Raw genomic sequence first — 22,967 nt, forward strand, 5'->3', positions numbered from 1 at the left:
CACTCTCTCTCGTTCTCTCCTTTCTGTCTCTCACTACCTCCAGTTCTCTGAGGACAGGATGATCCTCTATGCCGGGGAAGAGGACCCTCATGGCGTAAGTCCTGTAATCCAGATGGGGGATACCAGCTCTGTCCAGGTCACTGGTCAGCTCATTGATGTCTGTCTGTAGCTCGGCAAAGGCTGAGAGAAAAGGAAGACAAAACAGAGTGGCCAGTTGGACGGAATACTTGAGACATGCAGCATGAGAATAAAACTGTTCTTTAATCCCCAAGGACAATATGTGAATCCTCCTCTTCTTCAGGGTGTTTACTATCATCATGATGAAGCTGACAGCTAAAGCCCAAGACAGTCCTCATGCCAGAAAAACTCAATATTTCACATTTCTCCTTTACAAAATATAGAGCTTGCTCAGCAACTCCCCCCACCCCCACCTCACCCCACACACATACACTTTTAATCTACCAGCCAGTAAATTGGCTGTAGCTAAGGCCCCAAAGAGTGTGTGCCATCTCAGTGTGAGGCTGCAGGTGAGCACTAGTTAATTGGCTCCATCCTGACTGAGTCCTGTTCAGGCCCTCAGCTCTGTTGCTTTGCTTTGCCGCCCTTAGGGAGGCTCCCTGTCTGCAGCCTATCACAAGAGCAGCAGCAGTCCCCTAACACCCTCCTAAAACTCTCCCATCTCCAGCTAGTCTTAACCCTCGCCTCCTGGCCCCTAGCCCCCCTGCGATTCCTGGGTTTACACACTAACGCATGGGCTTACAGGCACACATGGAGTGTACAGTATATAGTAATAAAGAGGAACCAAGGAACCCATCTAAATCCACCCTGCGGGGCAGTACACTCCTGGCCACTGCTAATGGTTAAAACATTAATCTTCTCCTTTCCCCAGGCTGTCTGTGCGTGACTGATTCCCCTTATTTTGCCTTCTCTGTCTATCTGCCCACCTGTCTGTCTAACTGTCCATCATTTGACCATGCCAGAAGTTTGTAGAATAAGATGTTTTTTCCACTGCTTAATAACACCGGGAGAGCTGATCAGGGGTGGCTGTAATAAGGTCTTCTCTGGCTGTTGAAATCCCCTAAGCGCTGTCAAACACAAACTTCACTTTTGCCATCTCACTGATAGGCTGCAATGACTTTGATGATGACATAAGGGGCCAATCTGCAGTGTTTACGTAAAAGCATTCATGTGGAACTGACTTCAGCGACATAAAGCAGTCTTGGTAAATTGCTGTTTAGACTGGAGGTCAGCCTGAGGTTATCTGTGGTCCTCCCACTGGGTAGAAGGTCAAAGGTCAGATGGATTAGTGTGCCCTTTATTAACCCTGAACCGCAAGGGAGGAATGTGGTTCAAAGCAGTTGCGTGTTAGGTAACTGACATCTTTCGAAATGCTTAAAAAACATAAATTTGGAATTGGCCCTGCAATTAAGACATGAATAAAATGCTCATTAAGACTATTCGTAATGAGAACCTTTGTATTCCTATGCCAGCTTATGTGCAGGTTTGTATAAAGCATCCATCTATTATCTACGCCACAGGCGAGAGGCGGGGTACACCCTGGACAGGTCACCACTCTATCACAGGGCTGACACATAGAGACAGACAACCACTCACACTCACACCTATGGGCAATTTACTCTCCCAATTAATCTAACCTGCATGTCTGTGGACTGCCAGAGGCAGAGCTGGGGTATCCAGAGAAAATTCCACAAAGGTATAGGGATAGCATGCAACTTCCACACAGAAAGACCACGAGGTTAGTCATGAGGTTCAAATCTGAAAACTTCTTGATGTGAAGCAACAATGCTAACCACTGCACTACCATGCTGGGGCTAGCAATTCTTGCTAGAATTTAGCAAGAACTGCAAAGGTTCTCTATATTATGAGATGGGACATGTGCATAGCCAACCGACTGATTCTGTGTGTTGTAATATATAACCAAGATGACTCACTGGCTGAGATTTGGAGACATTTTCACTGCCTTATTTAACACAAAGACCACCAGAAATGTATTTACTTGTAATATGTGCACAAAGGCAGATTTTGCCTGTTATGTGATGACATCCCGAACAAGTGAAACACATTTATCAGCCCCATTCAACTACAAAAGTGACAGAGCAGCTTCTAAAACCACAGCCTGTACATTGATATTCCAAGGAAAGTAGACCCATAATCACCCTCACTCTACAATCTGAAGTCAAGCAGTAGACTCCTACAAAGTTCTGCACTTGGTCTGCAGGCTGACTTTCCTGTCCTATTACTAACCTTCTTTGCACTCTAGGGCAACTCGTGACTCCAGGTTGTCCATTTGCATCTGCAAGCGCTTCAAGGTAAGATCATTTTCACGTGACTTCCGCTTGTAGGCAATGAGGACGAGGATGACGATGATGAGGAGGAGGCCTCCACCAGCGGCGATGCTGATGATGGCTGGAAGTGTTAGCAGGCTGTCCGACATGATGTGGACCGCACCAGGAGAGACATGGAGACCACCTACCTGAACCTGCACAGAGACACATACCCACACTTTATCTTTTGTTATTTATATTGTATAAAATGTACCACTCCCCACTATATAGTTTAGAAGATCGTTAAAACTGAAACACAAAGGTGAGATGCATAATTTATGCATATTTCAAAAACATTGGATTAATGGACCTATCACATATATAAAATATGATAAATGATATACAACAATTTTTAAACCAAGGTCTGCAAACATATCCTGTGACAATATTGTTAAACACTGGTGAAACTGATACTGAGCGCAAACACATGAAGCCACCTACACACTGACACTGAGAGCAAAATAGTCTAGGGCTTGCACCCAATAAGCGAACAGGCAACTAAAAATAATTGCAGTGTGCTCTGGCAGAATCTTTTGACAGCTAGAGCACACTCGTGGTGTTCTCCCTTTGACCCCTTTACTTTAGCTGAATGTACAATGATGAGCTCACAAATAAAAGAGTTTGGAGGCCAACTGTTATGAAGAAGAAATCACAAATACAGGGACAGACAGAAACACACTGGGAGAGAAATTAAGGAAGAGAGACACTAAGAAACACCAGGCCAACAATTCCCCATACTGACCATGACTTTGTATTGTCCAGTGAGATTGGGTGGTTCACAGAGCAACTGGCTCTCAGACACAGTGACAGAGCAGGGGGTCTCTCCGATCAGTACCGTGTAGTTAAGCTTCACCCCTCCTGATGCTGGGGGAACCAGGTTTCTGCCCTGTGGGCATGTGGAGATGAACAGAAGGGTGTGAGATCAGTAGAAAAAGTCAGACACAAACTTGTGGCTCAGTGAAGATCAGATCATTTTTACAACCCACGAGGACAATATGTCACCTAAATACACTGTAAATTAGATGCCTTGGTTTGGGTACAGCTGGGGCTTATATGGTTTCATGCTGAGCTCAAAGAAAGTGATATATTTCACCCTGACAGTAAGTGGGAACAGTTAAGAATAAAATATATTCGAATAGTAAAACGAAACAGACATTTGATTGTGAAAATTAATATTCAATTGTTAAAAAAAAGCACCATGGCTGTTCTCACATGAGCCTGGGCCACCTCACTGAATGCACTGGGTGACAGACAGGAGTCACACACAGCGTTACATCATGTAGTAATGATGGCACAGAGTTCACAACTCACCATAGCTGCAGAGAGAGTGATTTGCACTCCAAACAACCTTACAAGCCCCGTTTTGAAATACTCTGGACTTTGGTCAGGAGATTGCAAAACTGTGGAACCTCGAGATAACACTGTGTGTAAGCTATGTGAGCTTGAGTTAGCCTTCCATTCCACCACTAGCAACCTGAGGGCACATCTCAAAAATATGCACCAAAATGAGCACGGCCTGGCAGCTTGAGCTCCAGCCAAACAGCCACGTTCATATGCAAGGACACGATGGCAATCAGTATAGTTGAATGGACAGGCTTCAGACTGTTCTGTCAGGAAATGAAACCACAGTACCATATCCCTAGTTGCAGAATGTGCAGGTGTGTCAATCTTTAAAAAACATTTGTGTTATAATGGATACACATTTACAAGTAATAATGTCTCTCATTGTGTTAGTTTGTGCCAAAATAGATGGTTCCATGGTTAGGACAAATTGTTTAGGACAAATGATCAAACATAATTTTTGGCCAGTTTTGACAGCACTAGCTGTTGCTCATATTCAGATCAAGCAAGAAGTGAATTCAACATCTTGCCTAAAAACACTGTGGCAGGTTTGCTTTGGGGATTAAACCAGTTCTGTGGAATTAAATGCATACTAGTCAGTATTTCCTGTACCTTGAGAATGATGGGTGAGCCTGGTTTTTGCTCCAGGACACCGGTGGTGCTGAGTGGCTCAAAGTAAGGGTTTGGGTAGTAGAGGAGGTTGGTGTTGTTATAGACCAGAAGTGCCTGCACGTTGTTGAAGATGAACCCAAACTCGTCTGCGTGCTTTACGGTGTCCAGACCTGGATGGTACTCTGCCATCAGGGAGGGAGCGAAGCAGCTCATACTGGTAGTGTTTATTACTTTGCACACCTAGGAAGTAAAGATACAGGACAGAAATGTGTGTTATGGAGAAAATCCACTCTGAGAGATGCTATTAGGGGATGTGTTGCACAGAGAGAGGCTATAATAGCCTGAGCACCCTGAAATGAAACAATGTAGTCATCCAAGATTAACTGAAACAGTTTAGTACAGCTCAAACGCTTGGTTTTCTTTTTCACTGGCTCTAAAACACAACACATACAAGTTCCAAGCAGACCTGTCAGAAAACCTTCTGTTTGGATAATCACCTTTATTGGCCAAGTATGTCACACACAAGGAATTTGCTTCTGGTACAGAACCGATGGCAGCTATCTGTAGTGCCAACTCAACCAATGGGGTTGGGGGTGCTCAGTGTCTTGCCCAAAGACACTTCAACACATGGACTGCAGGCACCGAGATTTGAACCTTCAACCTTCTGGTTGGGAGACGACTGCTCTACTCACAGCACCACTGTCACCTCCCCAAATTAAAAATTGTGCTTCCGAAATCTCTTGATAGGGATTCCGCAGGAGGAGTGGTAACTCCCCACCCCTCCCATGCTAATCACAGCAGAAGCCCTTTTATTATAACCTAAAGTATGATCTTACCTGACACACAATGGTATCAACATGAACCCTGCAGGGAGGTGACCAGCCTAATAATTGGTATATAAAATCCTCATTCTTCCTCAGAAAAAATTTATAGGCTGTCATTAATTCCATCCTTATTGGAGAGGAGGCCCCCGTGAAATCAAAAATAAATTGCTGCTTCTATTTTACTGAAAAACACTAGAGGACAACAACCACAAAGAATGGCAGCATTGCTCCTCCTAAGGTAGAGGTTGAGCTATGGCTCTTTTATTACTTCTCCCCAGTTTGCCCAGATGAGAGACCTGTCTTCCATCCATCCTCCCTGCCTCAGCTCTAGAGAGAAGGGGAGAGAGGATTGATTGCTGCACAGCCCTCTGCTCAGAGAGGTTTTTTATCTCTCTTCACTCTCTCCTAGCTCTTTCTCCAGGGAAGAAACTTAATTAGAGGTAAATATCATCAAAGCTGGTGAATGCTAGCGACTATCACGCCTCCTACCTGTTGTCTGCTGCTCGGGAGCAAGCCAGCGAGATGAATGCAAACGTATTCTGTGAGAGCTACACCACCACATTGCCAGCATGGGGTAAAGTGAGTTGTTGGGGTGTGAGCGCAGAGGTCCCGTTGAATGTGTGTATGATTCACAAACTTGAATAGACCGTGTGTAATGTGTCAGGCTGCAACTACAGGGCATTTTAATTATTATTATTAATTTCAATTAATCATTTAGTCAGTTAAATGTCAAAAAACACTGAACATAGCTGATATCATTTCTACAAACAGGTGACAATGTCAAGTTTTATCTAACCAACAACCCAAAAGACAAATATATTCCTCTTACAACAGTGAGATAACAAATCCATATATCTAGGTAAGCTAGGTTTTGTTTTTTTGATTAATAAATAGGGTGATTAATCTTCTGATGATGAATTGATTAAGTGATGAATTGATTAATCAGATTATCGTTTCAGCTCCATATGATTTATGGTGTTTTTAAGTAAGCCAGAAACCCAGGTTTATGGGTGAAAAAACATGATTCAAATATTACAATTGTCAAACAAACACACTGCCTACATCCAAAAGCTCCTCCAGTCTGTAGCTGCACTACAAGGCCTGAATTCTCTCCGTGGTCTCGTCACATTTTTCTATAGAATTCTCACTTTACAAGCTACAGTGGCAGCATATGACAAGAGCGAGAAGATAAGCTTTTTTAAAAATAGAAAGCACAACCAGATAGAGCTCCTGACATACTTTCATCAAGTCGAGGCTCTGTGAAATCACATTAACCACTAATGAGAGTGATGCGAGTTTCTGAAAATGTTTTAGAAGCTTTACAATGCACGGGCTCACACTTCACTATAAGCTAGAAGCAACTAATAAAATCTGAAAAACATCTGTTCCTAAAATCAAGCATCCATGTATAAAAGCCATACTTTTAACAAAGTCACAAGTAAAACAATGTGTGGTAACCTCATTGTTCACACTATTACAGTGACACACTGCTTTGTAGAAATGATTGAATGAGGAATGAATCTTTTTTTTTTGTTTCTCATAATATATATTCAGTGTATAGGAATAGATCATCTTACGTTACGTTCTTCTGATCAGCATATGGAAATTAAAAGGTTTAATGGATTAAAGAGTTCAAGTTAAGTTTGATATGGCTGCTTTCCTACTGTTGGCATGGTGACAAGTGACAGGCAGGCCCAGATGCTCCGGTAGCATCCTTGTGACTGTCACGCTGGAACGGTGAGGCATTTGCAAGTCAACTACAGCTCTGACTACCATCTGCTCTGTCTGAGATGGATACTGTGGGGTTTTTTCTAAACTGTCCTCACTTTCTATCCCCTTTTCTCTCTCTTTTTTTAAAATAAATCCTTCTCCTCATTGAATCCTGTCAGGATAAAAACTGCTGTCATCATGTAGGATAGTTTTTAGCCTGTGTGGCACAGAGTGTGATGTATGTAAATCTAAAGTGATGAGCGAGTAAATAGCAATGGGTAAATGGGACACTGTGGGATCTGATAAAGAAAAGGTTCTACTGCAGGTAGGGCAGTAAAAGAACACTGTGGCACCTTTGTGTGACTTCTGCCTATCAACAGATGAATATTAAGTATGTTTTTAATGAATGCTTTTTTACACTCCAAAAGGATTTTGTATTGCCAAATACAGAGTATATACTGTAAAAGCAGGTTGCATCCTTTCCTTTAGGCCATGTGGAGAAAGAAGAAACACATTGTTCAGCATTGATAAATTGAATTGAGGTCAACAGATAGAGAAAATAATTGGAATCTTGGCCTCATCTGTCTTCTTTGTCTAGTGTTGGATAGAGTCAGGGTGTTTTAAGGCAGTAATACTCTGACCCCTCTGGCTGAATACATTACCATGATCTACTGTGCTGCTACAGCCCACTCAAGCATTCAGAGGTCTCTGGTCAGGGCAGTAGTGAGAGAGAGATGGCTGTGAGGGGGCAAGAGAGGAACAAGGGATAAGATAGCCTGGCTACAGATGTGTGTAGGTGAAGTGCGGGAGGGGTCGCGGAGTGAAAGGTCACCCGTAGGCTAACATTCAGTAGCTAGTCACTGGCCGTTCTGCTGTTCCTGTATTTTGTTACTCCTACACTGTGTCTGTTTTCCTGCCTGTGCGCTGTTCTGACCAACTGCTAACACTGGCATTAATTCTAACTTCAGCTCTGATTCATCCATACAAGGACCGTGTGGTTACTGTGGAGCCACAGCCAGTAGTTTTATGTTCCTCTAAGATGGAAGTGAAAAAATCATCTGCAGGAAGAGCATATCACTAATTTCAAACATTCTTGGTGAGTGCTGCTTCACGCATTAAGAGGTGGCTTTTCGTCTTTTAAAATCAAAACCAAACCTACACAACAGACACGCTGAAAAGGAAACAGCGTAGATTTTGAACATTCAAGATTCTGTGATGATTAAATGAGCCACTCATGGTGCTGAAACTGTTTGACATGTGTGCCATTGTTATACTCTGGCATATGGTTTACAATACTGAATTCTTACGAGCATGCAAATTGTTGTCAATTGTAAGTTGTGAGTGTCCATTATCCATCCCATTATTGCTTTTGGAATTGATCGGCATCCTCCTCTAGTGCTCAGACAATCAGCCTGATTGGCCTAGAAGTGACAGGAGCTTAGCACACTCATGCTGAACACTTTCTGTGATGAGCAGCAGCTGCAAATGCACCTGACACGGCAAGCCTGACACTCAGTCTGGGCATCTTAAGTGTGGCAAATGTGGTAGATGAAATCTCTCTGAGACAGGGAAATGTTCCAGAGCTGGAAAATAACCCATTTAGCTTTAATCAAGATTATGATAAATGTTTCAATTGTGAGTCTGGTGACAGATACAGAGCATTTCACAAAGAAAATTGTCTCTTTTTTTCATGTGTGTCCCACTTTCTTTGTGAAAACCGCGCCGGTGACACAAGGGAGGGAGAGAAGAGAAGCAATTTAGAGTGAGACAGGTGATCATTTGAAGGCTGGCTGACAGACAGTGGCTCTTATTGCTATAGGCTGCTCTGCTGTTTGCCTTCCTGCAGTGACAAAAGGGGAAGGGGCTGGAGAGGGGGAGATGGGATGAAGGATGGATAATTGTAACCTTAGCATTTAATAGAAATTCGTTCTCTGTGACTGTGGGGGCAATCAAGCCGGTGACATGGGCTTCGTTTGAGAGGTGCTAGGTGGGGAGCTGGAAGAGACGAGGCTGGGTGGAGATGAACAACTCTCTTTCAAAGCTGTGGAAACTGACAAATCAGACAGCAGGACACCCACACATGAGTCAAATCCCATTTTACCGGGTCTCCATAACTCTCTCAATCATCCAGCGTTTTTCTCTTCTCCAATCCTAAAACAGCAGAGACCTGTCTTTTACTTCTGCTCTTTCATAAGTTACAAAGGGAAACATTGTAGCACAAGCCCAAGGCAGGGTAATGGTTTTTAAAACATGAACACTGACTAAGAATGTGAGACACTTAAGGCCAATTTCAGACTACTAAAAAGTTGAAATTGCAGAGGGGGAAGAGGCATTCTGGGATATGTCTTTGTCAAATTCTAAAACTGAGGTGAGGTTTTTCATTGTGCTTCCTTCCTCTGAGTTTCTCTGAATGCAGCGTGAGATTTAGGTGCTAAATTGCCACATATCTTTGCAAATGGGAGCTTTTACCATATATTAGAGCAGTGGATGGCAGTATACGGTGGGTTGTGATGCTGATTACGGGGGTTAGAATAAAGAACATCTTCCTCTAAAAAGTTCTGTGGAAAAACTTGGCAATATCTGTTCCCCTTCCTGATTTCTCTCACTCTCTATCCTTCCTACTCCCCTCTCCCCTTTAGTCCATTCATCTGCCCCCATCTTCCTCTAAAAAGTTCTGTGGAAAAACTTGGCAATATCTGTTCCCCTTCCTGATTTCTCTCACTCTCTATCCTTCCTACTCCCCTCTCCCCTTTAGTCCATTCATCTGCCCCCCGCACCTTTCCCCGCACTGCTGAGAGAAAATCCCATCCTCTTAATTAAACATAGACCCCCCAGGACATCAGCTCAAATGCAATTTGTAACGATTTCCCACAGTCGAGACTTTGATTATACAAGGCCTTTTTGTGCTGACCAAAGATTTTTGACCGCAGTTAATCTTCCATTGAAAGCCATTAGGAGTCTCCTTGCCCCGGATCATGCCCACCTCCAACATTACCCCCACTGACCCACACACACCCGCCCTCCAACTCCCCTGTCCTCCATCCGGTTACTGCAAAAGTATGTGTACATAGTTTGAAAATCTTATTGTGAAAATGTTGTTTAGGATGTATGAGGTAGGGGCTGAGATTTAACCTGAAGAAAATTTAGAGCAAACTCTGTTAAATAGTGCATGTAGACCACTCTCACTGTTATCTGCATTATTCAGATGTTGGATTGAGCGCTTGAGACGACTGGGTAAACGTGGAAGTTAAGGAAGCACAGGGAGCTGGGCGGGCAGTTGGGGGAGACAGCACTTTTTTACCCAAGCTAAACATCACTTAGCTTGTTTATACAACAGTATTTAGTGAGTCGAGCACCCAGGAGCATTTTCTGGTGCACATTCTGTACAACACTAGTTTTGTGGTTAAGACATCATAGTGGTTCTTACATTGACAGACTCTCGGCCAGCGTACTTGACTCGGATCCTGGGCTCTTGAACCACGTCCAGGTTGGTCCCTGTCACCATCAGAGGGGTGTGGCCACTGAAGAAAAAGTCAAGTGCACACAATTTGTTCCACAGATTTGAATAAGCATGCTCCTCAAATAACTTTTTAAATTTGTTCCTGTCTTATCTTTTTTCACAAAGTAATAAAAAATTGAGAGAAGGAAAGTAACAGAAACAAAAAGAGAAAGAAGTCCAAAGGCACATTCTCAAGTAAACTTTCTAACCCTGCTGTACTTAAAATCAACTCTTATCCCCAGTTTCTTTTGGGAGACAATAGCCTTTGGACAGCAGGATGATTAGACATAACTGACCTCACTGACTACAATCAGCTGTGTTTGAAATACCAAGGCCGCTCAAGCACATAAGGATGCAGTGGTAGTTCTGGGCTTGATAGCACAGCGGCACAAAGCAGGAGGAAAACTGTTAGAAGTGTGGCTCTCCCTGCAGCTGTTTGGGCTGCTGCTGGTTTAGCTATTTATTTTTTTGCGCCCGTCAGTGTTGCATGATGAAGAAAAAATGCCAAACAGGAATTGTTGCAGTAATAAATGTTGTAATAGTAAATGTATTAGTTTTAGTGCGATTAGTGCAAAAAGCAGTAGTCTCTGCCTCTGCCTTTTGGCCCAGTAATATGTATGTGCAGTATGCATACACAGTGTGCACTGTATGTGCATAAGTATGTGTTTTTTTCTGGTTTGCTTGGGTCAAATAAATTAAACTAAGACCTTAGGTTCAGTGTAATAATGTGGACGAGTTACTGTAGATGGACCTTGTGCTGTCTATAGGCCCATTAAATTATATGCTTAGCTGCTTTGGAGATAAGACTGACCACTCTTGCTCTCTCTACGTCTAAATACTCTATCTACGTAGACTCCCGGTTTCTAAGAAGACACATTGTGTTGGTTAAATAAGAATGAGCTATATCAGCAAACTACTACTAAAGGTCTTCTCTTGTCCTATGTACAAAAGAACTGTTGTAAGCAAAGATGACCAGTATTATGTCCTTCTGTATCCCTGTCTTGCTTCATTTCCACCTTCCTTTCCCTTTGTGCCACCACACTTCTTCTGCAGTGTCCCTGCACTCTGTCTCTAGGCCCATAGCGACTGCTGCAGGTTCACACCTCTGATAGCACACTGTTTTACTAAGCCACCATTTCATTTCATCCCTCTTTTCCTTTTAATTAATAGTGTATGGTGTATGTCTATTGATCTGCCAAATATGCTCAACAGATGGGTCAACACTGGGTTCTGCAGGAGAATCTCAGTCTCACCAGTGACTGTCCTCTCCAATCTGTGAGCTGTGGCAGTTCTATCAGACCCAGACTAATTGGAAGAGAACTGAACATTAATTGAAAGGGTAATATTGACTTGCATCGGACTTTAAAGCTCTTTAAAGCCCTTGTCTGTTTGATAGATGCTTGGCTGAAAGGGTATGAATAAAATAACATCTCACATGTACAGTCTGAGTGTATATGATGCTGTGTGCTTCCCATATGACAAGTGTTATGACTTTACCTCGCAATGCTCCAATCTGGTTCAATGCGCTGGACGGTGGGGTCTTCTATGTAGTCAAAAGTGAGGCTCTCCCTGATCTGGGCATGATCCACACTCACACTGATCTGCACTGGGCCAACACCAGACAGAGACGGGGCAGAGTAGCACACTATCTCCGTCATGGTCCGTCTACAAGTGAAGCAGAATGCCCACATTCATAAAATGATTAAAATCCTCATAGGTGCCTGTAAAGAAAAACGACATGGATGCATCAAGTATCTGCACGGTTTGAAAAGTCAGACTAAAGATGCCCTCTCAAATGTTACCTGAAATATCACTTCAAATGAGATTAAATGCATGATTTTTCACTTTTTTTCTGAACAATATGTAAAGGTTCTATTTAGATGATCAAAAAACACCACTTGTAGTAAAACAACTGATTATTATGTGTTTTGTACTACCAGCACTGTTCCCTAATTGTCTGACTTGAACATGGCAGAACACACCTGCCTCTCCATGATAAAAAGAAATAAGAACTCAAATAGCTACTTGTAAGACATTTGTAATACAGAACCTCAAACATGGACTTTCTCAGGTTTTTCTACAACTTCTCTGATCCAGACTTGAAGACACACAAGCTCACATGGCTCAATGCACAAGTATGTGCACACAAACAGATGAACACTACCCCCATTACTGCTGTATAGTATGAGCCTCCTCCTCCATGTTCTACCTGCCAAACCCCTGAATGTGTCCCAATTCATTAGCAGAGGCGAGCTGTTAGTAGAACAACCGGCCCGTCCTCGTCTCTCTCCCATGCCGGGAACACAGTGGAGAAACACAAACGAGTAATTAGCTCCATATCTCATTAGAGCTGGCTTGACTCCTCAACCTTACAACATTACAGTCAGGCTACTGTGGCAGAGGCTTAAAATAGCTGCTCACAGGAGTGGAAAGTAGAAGGAGGGCAAGTGGGAGCAACCGAGAGAGGGAAGGAAGGATGGGTGGAGTGAGAGCGAAGAAAACTGTGAGAGTGAGAGACGAGAGAATTAAAAAACCAGGGGTGTCAGAACAGATGAACAGATTGATAGAAAGCAAGAATGAGATGGAGGGGGGCGGGTGAAAAAGAACAAAGATCTATAGGAGCATTAGGTTTGTCTGGAAGCTATTATTACATGGTTTGATGCAGTAGGTCATCAAAACCTTATTAAGATTTACACAAGTTTTTGACAGAGGGAGAGAGAGGGGCTTTGCCCTGGGGGGCTCTCAGTAATATCGAGGGGAAAAAGTCCAAGAAAGCTGTGAGATATAGCAGCTTATTTAATGGAAATAATCCACATCATCTTGGGAACAAGAGCTCTTTTTTCCCATTTGCCCACAGCATGCCATAGATCTAACACTTTCTGACAGTGATGTATGCAGCAGCTCAAAAAAGTTTAGGAAACACTCAGTCAACGAATTGTGATATTATCAAAATGTATTAGGCATAAATGTTGTACTAGGTACTGCAAAATGCAAATGCAAAAAAGAATCAAACAAGGATATAAAGAAAAGAAAGAGAAAACAAAGATAAATGTTCCTGTTATATACTTTTTTGTTTTTACACTTTTTAGTCATAAGTGTAAATTAGCTTCACTCGCTAATATTCACATTATATTGTCATTTTAAGAATTAAAAATTCTGTCATTTGCACTTTACTGAAAATGAACATTTCCATATTTCCATTTTTCCAAGTACAATAAAAAGCCTTTCTCTGTGAACAGTCTGTGTTAAACCGAAGCTCAATCATGCCGACTCTTTTAGCAAATTAAACTTTATAGGCTGCTAATAGCACTTTTATGGTATAAATGGATGCAAGAAGAAGAAGTCTCACCCAAAAAACTCGCATGTCTGGTTTCCAAACTGAACACTGACACTGCTGCCGGCGCCAAGATTTTCTCCCATTACTGTTACTTTGGTGCCCCCAGACTCTGGACCTCTGCTAGGGGACACACCTGTGACTGTTGGAGTCTGCAAAACACAGAATTGCAGAGAAAGAGAGGTACAAATTGTCAGAAAGAGCAAATTAAAGGTAGAGCAAAGGAGCAGAAAGAAAGAGAAACAAAAGACAGACTAAAAGAGACATATTTTCAAGAGTAAAAATGGTGGTATCTCTGTGATGCTGCTTGAAACCATCAAGTATTAACACAAATCTCCAGCAAATTACAGTTATTCATATTGCCAGGCCGATGGTGGTGGAGATCAGCTGGTGGGAGAAAAAGGGATAAAGCTAGGGCCCCTGAGAGATCCTCCTGCTGTGTGTTGTGCACTGCTGGGTTGTGTCTGAGTGAAGCTTTTTTAAAGACAGTCTGAAAATAACCAGTGTTTACAGCAGCAGGCGGTTAAGTCATTGCCAGACGGACAGATGGAGAAATATCCAAGCAGACAGCCCATCATACGGAGAAACACACATGCAGCAGTACATCCATACACAGATAAGCACACACACCTCTTTGTGCACAAACATAAAACAACAATTTAAAAACAACTACATGTCATTTACGCTGCCCTGCTGCCAAGTACTCCACTGTAGCTGGCTGAAAGGACAGTCACACAGGGACTGCGTCTTGTCGAGAGAACTGAAGAACATATCTGTGATGGTCTATTCTCTTTTCTTAAAGGTTTGTGTGACACAGAGCAATTGCAAGTGGTGCCAATTCCAGGCTCCGTGAAGTCTTCCCAGAGGAATTCCACTGCTTCCCAGTATAGCAGCTGTAATATTGGTGAGAAGAAGTAGCCACAGATTTACTACAAAACTCAAAGCTGTCAGTTAAGTGTGACTTGCAGGAGGAAGGCTAAAGCAGGTAGTAATTACTGACTGCTGTTAATTGTTAAGGGAGTGCTAATTGTCAAGGTGTGATAGAGAGCAAAATGGAAAGTACACTGTCTGTTAGCAGTGGGTTAGGCAGACAGAGAAATGTGCATGTGAATGTGTGAGGACTGGGAGCCGGCAGCGTTTGCCTGCTGTACCAAATGAAGTGCCGCCTGTTATTTTAGAACATTGTTTTATCATCCGTCTCTTAGTCTCCCTCTCTCATATGACCCTGCTCAAACATCCAACCACATTTGTTCTGCTATTTTCATTTCCTAATTTGTAAGACACATAAACACTGTGATAGCTCTCAATAACAAAAACACAGACATGACCAAAAAAAACATAAAATAGATGATTGTTTTTTCATCCATTATACAAAGAGCAGCCTGACTCGCAACTGGGAAAACACTCAGAAGTTAAACACAGTGTATGAGATTATATAAAGGCAAATAGCATCTACAACTAGAGACCTGCACAGATCAGGAATGCTGTAACTGTAAGTAAGCACACACAGTGCTGCTAACTGCACTGTGGAGGCAGGCATGGCAACACACACATCAAGCAAAGAACAAACCACCTAAATCTTTTGATTCATTTTATCATATCTCTGTTGTTCATCACTTCATAAGTTTTATTAAACGAGGATACGGAGCGATGTGGTGTGATTACGGTCATACCACAAAGGAGTAGAGTTGTGAGGAGCGAGCCCTGAGTTCTGGTCTGCACTCTCCGACACACAGCTGGACTGGGCCCGGTCTACTGTCTGCAGGAGCTGCTTCCATCTCACACACAATCCTTCAAAAGACACAAAATAATTTGTTAAAATTACCGCACGTGATACAGTTGAGTTTTATTAAAAATAAATCATCTATCTGGACTAGAGAGAATTCTATCTTTCTTAAAAATGCCGTCAAGTTCAAAAGTTGTTGATATGTTTGAATGCTTGAGTGAAGTTGGGAGAAAGTAATCAAAACACTTCTCTACTTGATATCGATTTATCTTCCACTCTAAATGCAATCTTCTTTTGTTTTCTCACTCATTTCATTACGGGACAGATCCAGACATCGACCAGAACCCCCTCGATGACAGTCTCTAAATGAGACCAGTGCTCCTCCTCTCTTGGCACTCCTACACACCATTCCACACTGAGCAAAGTACGTTTCCCACCAACATCCAGGCACCCAGCGGTGCTGGTGCCGGGCCGGTGTGATACGTCTAATGTAAATCACGCAGCAGGATCAATACAGCTTTATCACACCATGTGATCAGGTGTCACCCAGCGCTGCAGGTGATTAGATCAAATGACATAATAAAAGGAGGACATCTATTGATCGGCAGTGCCACAGAGTAATACAAGAAGCAATCACAGAGTGGAAAGAAAGAGAGAGTACATGGTGAGGCGGATGGAGCAGAACCGATCAGGTCTGACTAACAACAGCCGACAACTTTGTTGGATGAACTACATGAAAGAGGGTAGCTAAAGGAGGATTTACTCACTGACAGAGCCGATAGTTTCATCTTACTAGGCCTCAGAGATACAGCGACTCTCTAGCTTCCCCACTTGAAGGCCCACTCTACTGGTCCTTTCTGAAGCTACGTATTAATGGAAATACATTTGACTTTTCAAAGCTGAACATTCAATTGTGTCTTCAAGAGGCCTGCTCTTCCCATAAAGCCTGAGGGCTACTTTTAAACTGAATTCTTAGTAATGAAGCCTTAGTGTGGCCACTATGAAACACTGCAGAATAGTATCTGCCTGCAGAAATGTACTTTCTGGCTGCTGAAAAACACAAAAGTTGAGACTTTTTCTTCAAAGCCATCATGGCTTCCACACATCCCTCTGAAGTAGTAACATAAAAGACATAGATATAAATATGTATGCATCTTTCTTTTTTGTCCGATCCAGTCTAGTCATTATAGGAAGCCTGGCGACTGAATTAGGATTCAAAACAAACAACAACAGTCAGATAAGGACATGCATATAATGAACCTATAGCCAATATGATCCCTTAATGGTCTAGCTCAGACCATCATCATGAAAACTCCTTCAAAGTTAGACTAAAGGAGTCATAGGTTAGTTTTTTAATTTCACTAAGTCTATTTTTTACATCCCATATAAATGAATTCCCCAATAGCATTAAAGTGCTGTCAGATCAGTGTGCTGCTGACAAATTGTCCCCTACAGCCAAGTGGCACATAGTGAATCTTAATTACAACAGCCCAGTGAAGAGAATGTCATCACTGCTGTTTATGATGCTTCTCAAGTATTTGAGAGGACCAGGCTGGAAAAACAAAAGAATCAGTAAGTAAGCTGCAATTGTGCAAGCATTTGTGCATGAGAGGATGTGTGTGTGACATATGTAGTGTAACAGCACAATATGACTAAAGATGCATGAGATACAGCCATGGTGCTGTGCTGAGCTGTTCTCTTAGAGAGAACCAAAGTAGGCCAAGGAAAGAATTAGGGTTAAAGGCTCCTCTGAGAGCCATGACTGTGACAGCCTGTGTGTGTGTGTATGTGTGTGTCAGCTGGCCAAAGTGCACAGCTTTATATTCAAAACTTTATATTGTCATTGGAAAGCAGAAAATTTCACAGTAACTGAAAAACAAGGCTCGTAGGTAGAGCAGGCATCTCCCAACCGGAAGGTTGAGGGTTCGAATGTCGGTCCACATGTCAAAGTGTCCTTGGGCAAGACACTGAACCCCCCCAAGTAGCCTGTGATGGCGACGCGTATTAACGCAGCGGCCTGGGGCCCTCGGCTCCAAATGAAATTTCGTTGTACGTGTCACAATAAAATAAAGCTCCTTTTATTTCTGAGCATTTGTCTTTACTAAAAAAAACTCTACAAATATTACAATAATGTTTCTACAGTAAAAATAGCTTTACAGTGGCCACTCATTTATATTTTTTATAACATGTTGATTTTCCATGGTGTAATCATTAAACCTATAGTATTTACAAAATGACTACTTTGTTCTGTATTTATTTATTGCTGCATAGCACCCTTCAAGTATTATTGGGGTTTTATTTCCATAAACAACTTTGTGCCACTAACAAAGCTCAATATCTAAAGGCAATCTGGCCTAACCCCAATCTAATGTGTGAATATATATTTAGGGTGAAACATTTTAGACTCCGCCTCGCCCCCAATGTCAGCTGGGATTCGCTCCAGCCGCCCCACGACCCTCTTCAGGATAGGTGGTATAAATAATAGATGGATGGGATGGATCTTAGCTACCTGTGTGTACACTGTTGCCTTTCCCTTGCAGGGTATGGATCACCTGAGAGGTTAAACAACTGGGTTTTAAACATCTGCATATCGAGCCAAGAGAGAGGATGGGCAAGTTGTGAAGCATGGGCCATGTTTCATTAGTTCAGGGTGAATGGGACAGGCTTAAACATGATGTATGCACAGCACGGGACAATTAGGCAGGTAAACAGAAGTAAACACACACAGCTGTTATGGGATTGTTGCTGACTAGATGTGCTACAGAGAGAGAACTGGGCTGATGTGTTGCAAGGGGAGAAGAGCACAGTCAGGGCCAGACTGGCTGGACCTGCTCCAGTCTTCATTAAGGCAGAGATGGAGGGAAAGCAGCTTTTTGACACAACACATACATCTGGATCAGAGTTTGTTAGCTGTTACACCCCATACGTAGTCTACCAAAGCCCTGCAACTGATTTGTTGCATGTTTATTATCTTATAGCACCTATTTGGTAGCAAGATGTTTTGTTTCCCAACTGCACTCAGTTATCTTGAAGGAAAAATTATAAATCAGCAGTAACTGCATTTTGCTTTTCAACTAGCAGATGACTAAGAACAATACTTGTAAAATATTCATCCTGTTTGTGTGACTTACTGTTCAGCGATGATGTAGCCGTCCTCTACAGGAGTACACCTCACCCCTGCCACCTCCACATTTCCCACCATGTCTGAGAAGGCCAGACCGAGGTTCGTGCCATGGATGGTCACCCGTGTGCCTCCCTCAGGGGGTCCAGCAACTGGTGTCACCTACAGGGCATAAATGGCCAAAGTCAGGGAGACACTTATAAATGTGTTGTGAAGAATGTTTTCCTCACCAGTTATGAACTTGTCTTATATAAATCATACAGTAAAGGGGCACTGGCTTCCATCGATGCTCAAGGGTAAATATGCTCTTTTGGTCCAGGTGGCTGTAAAAGCAATTAACTGCCCTTGCCTGCATCCACAAAATGTCAGAACATACCATGAGTCACTGTGCCAAGAACATGCTCAAAACAGCAGTACCTAATGGCACATACATTCTTTCTAAATATAGCATCACATCTATACACACACAATGACACAAGCTCACGCATTTAAACTTCTTTGTTTTCTATAAAATCTTCATCTAGATTATACAACAGAGCAGTAAGTCCAATAAAAGAAACATCAGAATTAAAAAAAAAAGGGATGGATTATTAACATTGTGAAAAGCCTCCTACACAGAACTACTGTTGTTGCCATGGATGATGAATCTAACGAGGGGCCATATTAATGCTTAGTGCAGATCACCTACTCATAAAACACAATATGGTTGCCCAGCGTGACCTTAGCACAGGATGGCACAATGCCTTCTAGCCCTGATGAGGCTCTGACCTGGCCATCATCCAGCCCTTTAAACAAGAGAGGAGAAAAGCAGGAGGAGAAAGAAAAAATGAGTAAACACAGAAAGAGAGAAAAATGAAGAGGAAGCTAAAGAAAAACCAAGAGAGCAGACAATACTGTTTGGTAGACAGTGCAGTAGAAGGAGACAGAGGAGACTAAGAAAGAGGAGGGCAGTGGGGAGGAGATGACTGTCACTTTGCTGTGTGGAACTGCTAGTGCTATGTAAACAATCAATATGCTATTACTGGCCATGCAAACAGAAGGAAAGAACCAGCAGTCAGGTGTGGCCGCTTACCAAGCCATGAGGTGCCAAATGATGGCGACCCTTGGAGAGGTCCCCTCCCTATTCTGACACCCACTAGGGCATTGCAGCTTCCCCGTGGGATGCCGGGATTGTAATCTAGATTGAGTGGACATTAATTGCTCTGGATGTAAAGTAAGTGTGTCACTGCACCGCCTGAAGGGGCTGAATACATGAATCTTTTACCACTGCTTGGGCATGCAGGGTACAAAGAGGGGAAACATAATAGCTAAATATAACCATGTCAGGCAATGGCAGCAGTTATTCGAGTAGACTTGGTGATGGTTACGTAAGCAATGTAAGGGGCTTGAGAGAAGGAGAGAAGGAGAGGGGAGGGGGGAGAGGGGATGGGAGAGAGAAAAGTGTAAAAAAAAAAAAAGAGAGCAGGGAAAATGGGATGAGCAGCAGAAGGAATGTGGATGCCACTCTATTCAGTCCTATCAGCCCTGATGGATGACAGGTGAGGCGGGGATGGTGACAGGGCGGTGATGCTGTATCACAGATGGACCTGCTAAAAGCTTGGGAGACCTCTTCCTTCCACCCTTGAGGCGGAAATGAAGCCCTTCCCACGATGTCCGGAGCACAGGAAGACAGTCTAATCCATGCATGAAACCCATCTGACTGAGTTCCCCACTGGCAGACAGAGCCTTGATTCATCAGCGGATTAAAGAAAAACCACAACTTCAAAGGCTCACGCCACCAGTGTCTTTAGGCTGGGAGTCAGGAGAGACTGTCTCTGTCTGCCTTTTGTACACAAATAACTACATCTATAAAGGAGTCTCCCTCTACATGAGACCGTGATTTGACTGCTTGAAAACCAGATCTAAATGACCTTTTTATAGACCAGAGTCGACCTACTGCAGTCATGGACTGTAGATAATATTAAGATGGGTGGAGTAGCTCTTTATATTTAACTGAGACATACTTTTTGCAGCTCTTTTCCTTCTTTTGCTTTCTGTCTTTTATCATCTCATCTCCCTCAGGATACGTGGCACACCCTCCTCTGAGCACCAGCTTGTTTGTTTTTCTGCACCAACTTTCAGAGGGAAGAGGAAGAGGAAGCCTCACTGGATGTGCACGCACACCCTGCTCCCCTGTTCTCACCCAGTGCTGCCATGACATGCCCCCTGTGCAAGCCTTTTAGGAGCAGTGCTGCTGGTCACCTGGCACGGCCACACTGTCAATAGAAGGTAATTCCCAGCAAACAGCCTGTCAGCTCGCACGGCGCCTTCCCCACTCCCACTCTTAGACTCTATTTCTCTCCAGCTCAGGGGACCTGAGTATTGATCCCTTTCCATCACATGTTTCTTCAGGATTTGGCAGCAACCACAGAAAGACTAAACAAGGGTGAGATGACCTAAATAGAGAAGAGAGGCTTTCTAATCCAGGAGAAAGAAACTTCCAGAAATAATAATAATCTGCTAGAGACAGAGAAAGATGGCCATCAACGTGAACAGCCTGGGGATGTCTCTCTCTGTTGGCACCATCTTATTTAGCTGAAGTTATGGTGGGGAAAGTTGTGCTGATGCAGCCAAGGCTAAACTCAGCACATACAGTGGAGAGCAATATACCGCCCCTGCTGCCCTCAGGCTATGCAAGCTTAGCATGTCACTGTAAGTAGAGTAGCTGACTGAGCTCAGTGGTACTCTCCAGGACAATTGAGCAGTAATAATGGTTAATCATCCCATTTACTGCTAAGATAAACAATATCAGCAATTTTACTTTATATTTTTTTAACTCTGGGGCACAGCAGTGTGGTGGTTAGCGCTGCTACCTCATAGCAAGAAGGTTCCGGGTTTGGACCCAGGCTGACCCGGAGCTTTTCTGTGTGGAGCTTGCATGTTCTCCCTGTACCTGTGTGGGTTCTCTCTGGGTACTCTGGCTTCCTCCCATAGTTCAAAGACATGCAGCTTAGATTGACTGGTGACTCTAAATTGCCCATAGGAATATTTAAGTGCACTCACTGCTGACTATTTGCACACACAGCTCCCATGTAGCATACATTCCCTCTTCACTACATTGTGTTCCTGTTGTATTTTCCATTATGCTTTTTTCAAGCACCTTAGAGTTTGTGTTACCTACGTATCTATTCATTTATATTGTGTGGCATTCATGTGGACGGCAAAATAAGAATTTCATTGTATAGGGAAACACGTTTCCTCACTGTGCATATGACAATAAACACTTGAGTTGAATTCAGGAATAACTGGTATACATAATGGAAGGATGGATCTTTTATTCTCATTCTTTAACATATGTAATTTCATTTCAACAGAGGTTCCCCCAGAATCAGACTACATGACTGTACAGTAGATGCATTTCCACTTTTGCCATCGCTGGGTCTTATGCTTTTGAAATTAAATAGCCCTTGATACAATTTAGGAGCTCACAGCTAATCTCTTTGTCTTTGGACTCTGCTCAGACTAATTTGAGCATGTCACATTTAATTGTGAGTTGCATTTAATGGGCTTGATAAAACTCCACTGATCACTTGCTCCAGAACAAACTACATCCTAAATACTCTATGGGGTCTTAAATAGCTTGTAGCCTGCTGAGAGATACGGGTTGTGATGAAAAAGACTTTTTAGTGCATATAAGATGAGAAAACAAGAGACAAGATGACAGGATAAGGGGTGTATTTGAGGATGACTTCTCCTTAGTCTTAAGTGCTTGAACAGGCCAAGGTGGACATGTGCTCGGTTTGTGTGCATGTTGCCTGGCTGAAGATTCTCATTAGAACATTTTGCTCTTTCTTCTATTGACTGGTTTAATGAAGTGTAGCACACAACCTGTACAGTAGCTCTCTCAGTGAGGGGAATTCAGTTTTACTATGATACCTACTGACAGGTCCACCATGACTATGATGTTCAAAATATCAACAAGTTTGCCTGCACTATGTGAGGGGGAGAGAGAAAGAGAGAAATCTTACATTTCCTTCTTTCCTAAGGCAATAGCTAGATGTTTATATTCATGTCACCAGGAGACAGGGAAGCCTCTTTGCTATACTGTAACCCCACACAGAAGCCACAGTCAAAGCCTACTGAGGAGACACCTTTCATATGCCCATCCAATTCGCAGCTTCATTTGATGTCGTTCCCTCTGCTGTTAGCAGGGGCTTACATCCCTTCAATATTAATGGCCCATGGTGGGAGGCACCATGGAACTTAATAGAAACATTAATTATTCAAAAGGCCTATCTTGTGGTAGGCACATCTACTAATGTGCTAGTATGTATACAAATCAACTCATCATGGGGGCTTTGGTGCATACAATCAAAACCAAATTTATTAATAAATTCAACCCACCAGGGGGATGTCTGCTTCTTAAAGTAATTGTAATCACTGAGAGACGAAGGGGGTAGGGGGCAGCACAAAGGA

The 22,967-nt window shown here is 42.9% G+C and overlaps 1 protein-coding gene across 1 annotated transcript in view; it reads right to left on the reverse strand.

The window, feature by feature from the left end:
• Positions 1-22,967, reverse strand: part of plxna2 (plexin A2) — a 160,649-nt gene that overhangs the window by 26,341 nt on the left and 111,341 nt on the right. Inside the window, exons 14-22 of the mRNA XM_020617764.1 lie at positions 18,523-18,674; positions 15,339-15,456; positions 13,681-13,817; positions 11,829-11,996; positions 10,260-10,353; positions 4,299-4,538; positions 3,088-3,231; positions 2,266-2,500; positions 38-180 (exon numbers count right to left, since the gene is read on the reverse strand). Coding sequence (XP_020473420.1) covers positions 38-180; positions 2,266-2,500; positions 3,088-3,231; positions 4,299-4,538; positions 10,260-10,353; positions 11,829-11,996; positions 13,681-13,817; positions 15,339-15,456; positions 18,523-18,674 — 1,431 coding nt within the window. The remainder of the gene's footprint in view (positions 1-37; positions 181-2,265; positions 2,501-3,087; positions 3,232-4,298; positions 4,539-10,259; positions 10,354-11,828; positions 11,997-13,680; positions 13,818-15,338; positions 15,457-18,522; positions 18,675-22,967) is intronic.

This window comes from Monopterus albus, unplaced genomic scaffold (assembly GCF_001952655.1).
Source record: "Monopterus albus unplaced genomic scaffold, M_albus_1.0 scaffold194.1, whole genome shotgun sequence".
Taxonomy (NCBI): Eukaryota; Metazoa; Chordata; class Actinopteri; order Synbranchiformes; family Synbranchidae; genus Monopterus; species Monopterus albus.